Source organism: Sinocyclocheilus anshuiensis, unplaced genomic scaffold, assembly GCF_001515605.1.
Source record: "Sinocyclocheilus anshuiensis isolate Anshui unplaced genomic scaffold, SAMN03320099.WGS_v1.1 scaffold461, whole genome shotgun sequence".
Taxonomy (NCBI): domain Eukaryota; kingdom Metazoa; phylum Chordata; class Actinopteri; order Cypriniformes; family Cyprinidae; genus Sinocyclocheilus; species Sinocyclocheilus anshuiensis.
Genome location: NW_015541005.1, coordinates 484,436 through 493,095, shown reverse-complemented (window position 1 = coordinate 493,095; position 8,660 = coordinate 484,436). Strand labels below are relative to the sequence as shown.

Here is an 8,660-nt window from a genome sequence, read left to right as displayed (position 1 = left end):
TAAGGGGAATACACATTTATATATATATATATAGAGAGAGAGAGAGAGAGAGAGAGAGAGAGAGAGAGAGAGATTTTGATGAAGGATCTTGTGATACTGAAGATAGGGGTAATGGCTGCTGAAAGTTCAGCTTTGTCATCACAGTAATAAATTACATTTTACAATGGATTAAAATAGCATGTATTGTACATTGTAATTGTATTCCACAATATTAATGTTTTTACTGTATTTTTTAACAAATAAATGCAGCCTTGGTAAGCATAAAGGACTTCTTTCAAAAACATTAAAAAAGTCTCCAACTTTTAAATGGTAGTGTACATCAGTTAAAAGAATGGTCATTACTAGCATGTCAAATTGCATTCCTTTTATTTTATTGATGCTGATTTTAAAAATAAATATTATTATTCATCCCATTTCTAAACAGATGATAAAACTGCAAGCTGCCATCAAATATGGAGAGGAAGATTTTTCAGGTGCAAAGGTAACATTTTTCTTTCTGATGTAATTTATTCACCCTTATGTCATTCTAAACCACGATTTATGACTAATAATTCTTCTGTGGAACACATTTGGAAAATTGTTTAAGAATGTAGTGGTTCAGGGTACAATAAAAAAAATCTACTTTTTTAAAGTCTAATCTTATTTATTTTTCTTTTTAAAATAACTTATTTTTGTGTTCCATAGAAGAAAAGAAAGTTGTACCATTTTTGACATGAGGGCGAGTAAACGATGAAAGAATTTTTATTTTTGAGTGAACACTCCCTTTAAGTGTTTGAATGCCTATTAAGACCACAGTATACATGAAAAATCCGGTAAGAACTCTGAGCAATGGCACATGTGGAAAATGAATCACCATCTGACCACAGAATGTGGCATGAGCGACTGTTTATTTTGTTGGAATATTTGGTTTTGCTTCTCCAGACTCTGGTTGAGCAGTTGCCTCAGGACGATCCAGACTATGATGTGGATCTCGGGTGTTTGCTTTATAAGGAGGGCGAGTATGAAGAGGCTTGCAAAAAGTTTATGTCCTCCATGAATGTACTGGGCTACAAGCCAGGTGAGGATGATTTTCTTTAGCGCTGGTTCCATTGAATTATAACTCTGTGTGTTTGTGGTGTCTACATGCAGAAGCTTAATAGACAAAACAGGCAAACACATACACTGGTGTCTCCCAGTAACTGTTCTGCCAAGAGTTACAAACATAACATTGACTGGCTGACCGCACTGCATAAGGGTAGTAATTTAGATTTTTTTTAATGGAAATGAATGTGGTATGGAGACCTTTTGACAAACTGTGCTGGACTCTGATTGTTGTTTTTTTTGTTACAGATCTGGCCTACAATATAGCACTTTGTTATTACAGTTTAAAGCAGTACGCTTCAGCACTCAAATATATTGCAGAAATGATTGAACGTGGAATCCGAGAGCATCCAGGTATTTGTATCAGAAAATCCTTTAGGTGTTGCAAGACTTGCTGTGCTATAGAGTGAATTTCAATGAGTGACTCTTATGTTTATAGAGCTCAGTATTGGAATGACAACAGAAGGCATTGATGTAAGAAGTGTCGGCAACACCCTCGTCCTGCACGAAACTGCTTTGATTGAAGCCTTTAATCTGAAAGCAGCTATTGAATACCAGCTGAAGAACTGTAAGTATAGATAAACCACTAGGCCTGATGTTTCACGTAGGCGCCTTCCTATCATGTGCTTTTTGATGTGAACTCTATTTATTCATAGCGTATTATAAACTGCAAATCCATTAGCAGAATCTGTGGCCTTCCAGGATTCCTAGTGGCTTTGCATTTAGCATTAAGCATGAAGTCTACAGCACAGACTATGTTTTGCTCAGTGGCTTTCTGCATAATTTAGCCTACAGAACGGCTACTATTGAACTTCAGTGAATGTAATTCAGTGAATATGGCCTCATATATCTAATTTTTTTTTTGTTGCAGATGCCGCTGCACAGGAAGCACTGACTGACATGCCCCCCAGATCAGAAGAGGTACTAAAAATGTGACCTCTGTGGTAACACTTTCCCCCCCCTTGACACTTGGCATTCACATGCATTTTGTATCCGGATAGTATCTGGATGTTGTTTAGCAGGATTGCATTCAAATGTATCTCACTTACCCATTCGAAATGGAATGGCACTCATGTATTACATCATAGTTTGCTTTAACCATAAATTTTCTGCCACCCACAGAATTTTTTAATACAATAATGGATAATTCAAAATTCTTATCTATGGATAAAACAAAAAAAATCTATCTGGTCTATTGTGTAAAGGATGCTAATAAGGATTAGATATGAAGTTATTATGAAGAAATTAGGTTTTAAAATGCCCCGGCAAAAACACACCATGAAGGAGACGTGACTGAGGAATTGGGGAGAGAAATGAGAGACTGTAAGTGTAGTTCAGTGAAATAATACATTGGATGTTGTTCATTAAATTGGCGAGCAGATTGCAAGACCTCAGTGTCTGTTGACATATTCACATTGTGCAAGCAGAATAAAAAGAGAAGAAGCTGCAAAAGCTCTTTAAACACTGATAAAAATAGAGCACGATAGAAAATGTACAACCTAGTCCATCAAAGTGACGGATAATTTTTATTTGTAGCTCAACCTCATTATATAGTACTTAATCAGCGTAATAATTATATATTGCTTAATCAAAATGCATTAGCATTTACACATTGTCGCATTTATACTTAATTAAATGAAATCAGAAACCATCTCTAACTACCTTCGAAAGTACTTTCAGTGATCCGATTGCAGTCTTATCATATTAGGTGCATTTGCATTTGGCTTTTAATGTTTTCAAGTGCTGTCCGATTGTAATTTGATCACTAAAAACACCTGGTAATGTGTTTATATCTCATTACTATTTTATTCCAGTATATTTCCAGGTGATTTTGCTGTAAAACTTTTTGCGAGTTCTGTTTTCTCATTTCTATAGCAATGCAGCAAACAAAGGCTGTCGGATAAGATCAGATGCCTGTCAAGAGAATATTTTCCTCATTAGTTATGCTGTTTGATCTGAGCGTGCTCACTCTTGCAGGATAGCTTCTTATGAATCAATGTCATAGGCATGCCAGTTCACGTGCACGCTTGAGGAACTTTTATCCTATATTGACAGACCATGTGCCATCTATTTCAGAAGAAAGAAAATTACTTAGTCATTTGCACTGCCTTTTAATACTACAATACAAGTTTAATTTTCTGGAATCCTTACCAGATTGCCTGTAATTATGCACTGAGAATTAGCTGTTTTTGAGATTCTGGTGCAGGTTTAATCCTTTTCTGCAGGGGTTTGTATTGTGAGAGCTGGTAAGCCCACACCTGCTGGCTGGAATGATGGTGGGCTGCAGGGACATGTCTCTGTGCTAGTTTGCGCTGGCACCTCGCACCTCGAAGTTAATGCGTCCAAACAGTGATCCATCTTACATAAGCACTCATTAAATACACTGTTTCTTCCCGCAGGACAGGTTTTTTTAAACACTGAATCTGTAGCTAGGACTAGTACAAGGAATGTACTAGATTTGAGTAAAAATTCAGGGTACTGCACAAAGATGTATTTACAGGGTTATGTAATTTCCTGAAAAGAGGGCCTATATATAGACAAAATGTGCTTATTTATCTGAAATCTAACAAATATACAATGCAGTTTTAATGTTAGTTTACAGATAGATTGGCTAACCCTTCATGCTGAAGTCTTTAGTTTATGCATACATGGGATTTTTCATATCTGTTCTGAGAAATGGACAAGCAAACATAGCTGTCTGCTGCCCCCTAGTGGAACGAATGGAATGTCAGTGATGATTTACCATATAGACATTTGATAGTTTATAATTAATTGTCAATAATTTGTTAATTAGCTCCCTTAGTCTATTTCTATGTGTAAGAAAAGCTTTTACATTTGAAATTTGGCCCATATTCTGATTGTTTAAAGTCTGTCAACCAAAGAACTGATGATTGTCCTTTTTTTTTTTTACATTTAGGAGCTGGATCCAGTCACTCTTCACAACCAGGCCCTAATGAACATGGACACCAAGCCCACAGAGGGTTTTGAGAAACTTGCTTTTCTCCTTCAGCAAAACCCCTTTCCTCCTGTCACTTTTGGCAACTTACTATTGCTTTATTGTAAATATGAGGTTAGTGTGCTTCATTGCTAACAGTTCTTAGCAATCAGGAAACTGTTTGGTAGGGGTATATTAATTATGCACTTTAGCTTTCATAGAAACTTTAAAGAAACTTCTTTAAGGGGTGTATGAGGCTTTGCTTTTGTTGTTTATAGTACTTTGACCTTGCTGCAGATGTCTTGGCTGAAAATGCTCATCTCACTTACAAGTTTCTCACACCGGTAAGGCAGTATTGATTTTGTAGCAATTTCATGTTTTATTTCCCTTCAGCCTCGTAGTATTTACATTGTTAGTTTTATGAAAATTCAATCATGTATTTACAAGTCTCCACTTTCATTAGCCCAGATAGTCGTTCCAATAATAACGTCCACATTGATTGATTCCTCTGGCCATAAGGCATTTACAAGTAATAACACACCAGGTGATACTTGCAGAGTTGCCTCATGCATATTGACATATCAGTCCGAACTCACATCAAGACGGTAGGGCTAAAGTTTTGTTCTCCTGTTTATAGTACCTCTATGAGTTTCTGGATGCCATGATCACATGTCAGACAGCACCTGAGGAAGTAAGTGATCTTTTCCAGAGTCTTGGCAAGTATCTAGTGAGCATTTGTTATTGAATTAATTGACTTTTCATCTGACGTAGGCTTTCCGAAAATTTGATGAAATTGCTGGAAAACTGACTGAGCAACTGCGCAAGGTTACGAAACAGGTTACAGCTTGGCATTTTGCCTTTCAACAATTCACAGCATTTATTCCTGCTTGTGTCAAATGCTACTCCCTGAATACACCATTATGATATCAGTATGTCTGGCACTGAAATGGCTAATTAGTTTAAAAACTCTAAAAACTCTTTCCTCAAAGGTGCAGGAAGCAAGGCACAACCGGGATGATGAATCCCTAAAAAAATATGTCCAAGACTATGACGAGGTTCTTGAGAGGTAAATGTAAGATTAATTTACATTGATTACATTTATGCATTTAGCAGATGCTTTGTATGAAGTGACTTACAAAAAGGTGATTACTAAAGATTCATCCTTAAATTTCTGTTCTTTATGTAACCATGTAATATGTTCACCATATACAAATACTTGAGTGTGTTTTTTTTTCTTAAGGTACATCCCTGTACTAATGGCACAGGCCAGAATCTACTGGAACCGTGAGAACTACAGCATGGTGGAAAAGATCTTCCATAAGTCACTGGAGTTCTGTAATGAGCACGACACTTGGAAACTTAATGTTGCTCATGTGCTCTTCATGCAAGACAACAAATATAAAGAAGCCATTGGCTTCTACGAGCCCATCGTTAAGAAGCATTATGAGAATGTAAGTTTAAATGTTACTGAATGTGCTTTTCTGGTCACTTTTAATGTATTTTGAGTCCCTTTAAAGACTAATGCCTTTCCATAAAAGCCAAGTCCACATTTAAATAAAAAAATAAGAATGATCTCTTATGAAAAACAAATGACAAAAAACGGAGTCAGTCCTCAGTGCTAGATAACAATAACCTAAATCGGTCAACCAGTAATATGGTATTTTGCATAAACAGTGGGATCCAGATGTGTTTTTTAAAAACTGTAAAATAAGACCTAGTTTTCTTTGACTCATGGATATTAGGAAATAAAATAACTTGTGCATGCAAAATTACAGAATAGAGCCATTCGATTTATTTTGTTAATTTGTTTTGCTAATATTTTATATACTATATACATTTGTATATATTTATTATATTTTATCATATAAATAATATTTTATTTGTCTTCTGTGATGGTGGGTGACATCTGGCCGTACTTGGCAGACAATTATTTAACAAATCTAAACCTTTCAAATGAAAACATGTTCTTTGCTCCTCTGCTTGCTAGCTGGAACAGTGTAACATTCAAGAGTGTCCCTGCAAAACAAAAGCCTCGGTAAAATGATCTGCGACTCTTGGAGTCTTACTGTGTGACTGCATGGAGTTTGCGGCATGATGTTTGATTCTTTTGTTTTATTTCGAAGAGTGTCTACTGTTATTAGCATCCTCACAGTTAATCAACAGTCACATTTTGTCCTGTAGATCCTTAACGTCAGTGCGATTGTCCTTGCTAACCTGTGCGTGTCATATATCATGACCAGCCAAAATGAAGAGGTAAAAATTCAAATCTTATTTAACTATAATTGATACCACTGGAGCAGCTTTGTTTCATCATATTTTTCTTTCTGTGTTTTTTATTTTTATTTTACCCTTCGGGTCTGCGTCTGTGCGTGTACAGGCAGAGGAACTGATGAGGAAGATAGAGAAAGAAGAGGAGCAAATCTCGTATGATGATCCAGACAAAAAAATCTTTCATCTGTGTATTGTCAACCTTGTAATAGGGTATGTACAATATATTTAGGTTACATTTTATTTTTAGGTGTCCTTGTTACAGTGTAATTATACATCAAAGTACTGAGTAATATTAAGTAACTACATGTATTTACTATATGGTTAGGGTTTGGCTTAGAGTTACTTGCATGTAATTATGCATAATTTATTGTTATTATAATAGTAAGTACATGTAACTTGTAACAAGGACACCTTAATATAAAGTCTTACCTATTTTTTACACAATTGTGTTAAATCAATTCTTAAGAACATCCTCTATGAACATTTATCTTATACAGTTCGTACAGATATTGTTTTCATTTTTTTTTTTACTTTTTGAAATATCACACAAATCTGAAATATCATAATAACATAAGATGACATTGTAAAAGCAGTCTGTGTATATTGCACTGCCATTCAAATGTTTGGTGTCAGAATGATTTTAAAAAAAATAATCAAAAATCATGGTTTACACAAAATGATTAAGCAGCATTTTAAAAACATTGAAAAAAGTTTATTTTTCTTTCATAAAACTTTTAGAAAATCTTACTGACCCTAAACTTTTGAACAATATGTATGTCAAATAAAATGAGATCATCCATACCTTTCATTTTAAAGACACCTATTCTCAATGTGAATTACTTGTAAAACTTACAATGCATAATTTCTTACAGGACTTTGTATTGTGCTAAAGGGAACTATGACTTTGGCATTTCTCGTGTCATAAAAAGCCTTGAGCCATACAACAAAAAGGTAATCAATATTTCATTTAATGTTTTTAATAGCCATCTTTAGTTGAGTTTAGACAGCACATAAACTTTCACATTCCTTACTTGCTGTATTTATCTTAGTCCTGCTCTGATACAGTTATCAACATGCTATCCAGCTGCATAAATAGTGTTACTCAAGGACCTCAGCATTCTTGATCTCATGATACTGTAGCAGATGTACAGCACTGGATTGCTACTGCACTTCCTTTTAGTCTGATGTTTACTTGTTTCACTGAAATGATTTTCATGTGATATTATGTAGTCATTGTGCTTGACATGACACTGACATCCTATGTTTTCAGCTTGGAACAGACACGTGGTTCTATGCTAAGAGATGTTTTCTCTCTCTTCTGGAAAACATGGCCAAGCACATGATCATGCTCAGGGATTCGGTGGTGCAAGAGTGCATTCAGTTCCTTGAGCACTGTGAATGTAAGTACATCCTCTAAAAATTGGTTTGATCCCACTGATAGTACCTCTAAAACAGGCTCTGTATCCGGTTTCGTATGTAGCAGGACTGTGTCAATGCAGAGCTTTAATCCTCCAGTAATTCGCAAAGTATCAAAATCTAATCCAGTGATTACTAGTTCACTGTTGTTTCGATTTGTTTAATTCAGTGGGGATGAAATGCTGGTTTTTGAAAGCTGAGACACTAATTAATTTTCAATCCCGAGATTCTCCATGGGACTAATTACTTTTTTTTTACCCTCCCCTCTAGTGTACGGAAAAGATGTGCCTGCCATCATAGAGCAGCCTCTGGAGGAGGACCGCATGCACATTGGCAGGAACACCGTCACGTATGAATCACGCCTGATAAAAGCTCTCTTCTGTGAAGTCACAGGGTGGAATGAGTAATCATTAAACAGCATATAGCTATATCAGAACAAGATATTGGGCAAATATTCACCACAGACCACAATTTTCTTACACCGATTTCATGGATGGCTGGAGGTCTGACTAATAAGACATCTCAACGTGGCTACTTTGTAAGCAGCTTTGGAGAGATCATGCTGTTTCTGGACTGAATTCAAACATGCATTTTTAAGCATGCTTTCTCTATAATAAAGAACCCACAGGGGTCCACTCCCTCCAAACATGAAAGCTTAAACTAAGAGAAAATATTCACCAACAAAGGGCATTTTGTTAATTTTAACTAACCTCTGTTTGCATCCAAATAATAAAACGTGGCTATATTGAACCTTTTATGCACAATTCATTATCATTAAAATTGTATAGTTTGGTCATTTTTCCTCAGAATAAGAAATGTATCATAATACTGTATGTTTTTTTTATATATATATATATATATATATATAAAGTATACATTTTCTTGGTTTTCCCCAAAAAATTGGCCTTTCTATTTATTTTCTTTGAATCATGTTTTTTTTTTTTTTTAAATACATAGC

At 35.4% G+C, this 8,660-nt stretch overlaps 1 protein-coding gene across 1 annotated transcript in view; it reads left to right on the top strand.

Annotated features, from left to right (window-relative positions):
- The window catches only part of LOC107690241 (tetratricopeptide repeat protein 30A-like), a 9,529-nt gene extending 1,014 nt beyond the window's left edge, over positions 1-8,515 (top strand). Inside the window, exons 4-19 of the mRNA XM_016488496.1 lie at positions 348-481; positions 922-1,057; positions 1,330-1,434; positions 1,520-1,648; positions 1,952-2,001; positions 3,998-4,150; positions 4,294-4,359; positions 4,653-4,706; positions 4,787-4,852; positions 5,005-5,081; positions 5,256-5,466; positions 6,197-6,268; positions 6,393-6,496; positions 7,159-7,237; positions 7,557-7,686; positions 7,973-8,515. Coding sequence (XP_016343982.1) covers positions 348-481; positions 922-1,057; positions 1,330-1,434; positions 1,520-1,648; positions 1,952-2,001; positions 3,998-4,150; positions 4,294-4,359; positions 4,653-4,706; positions 4,787-4,852; positions 5,005-5,081; positions 5,256-5,466; positions 6,197-6,268; positions 6,393-6,496; positions 7,159-7,237; positions 7,557-7,686; positions 7,973-8,109 — 1,703 coding nt within the window. The 3' untranslated portion in view covers positions 8,110-8,515. The remainder of the gene's footprint in view (positions 1-347; positions 482-921; positions 1,058-1,329; positions 1,435-1,519; positions 1,649-1,951; positions 2,002-3,997; positions 4,151-4,293; positions 4,360-4,652; positions 4,707-4,786; positions 4,853-5,004; positions 5,082-5,255; positions 5,467-6,196; positions 6,269-6,392; positions 6,497-7,158; positions 7,238-7,556; positions 7,687-7,972) is intronic.
- Positions 8,516-8,660: the final 145 nt, after the last annotated feature.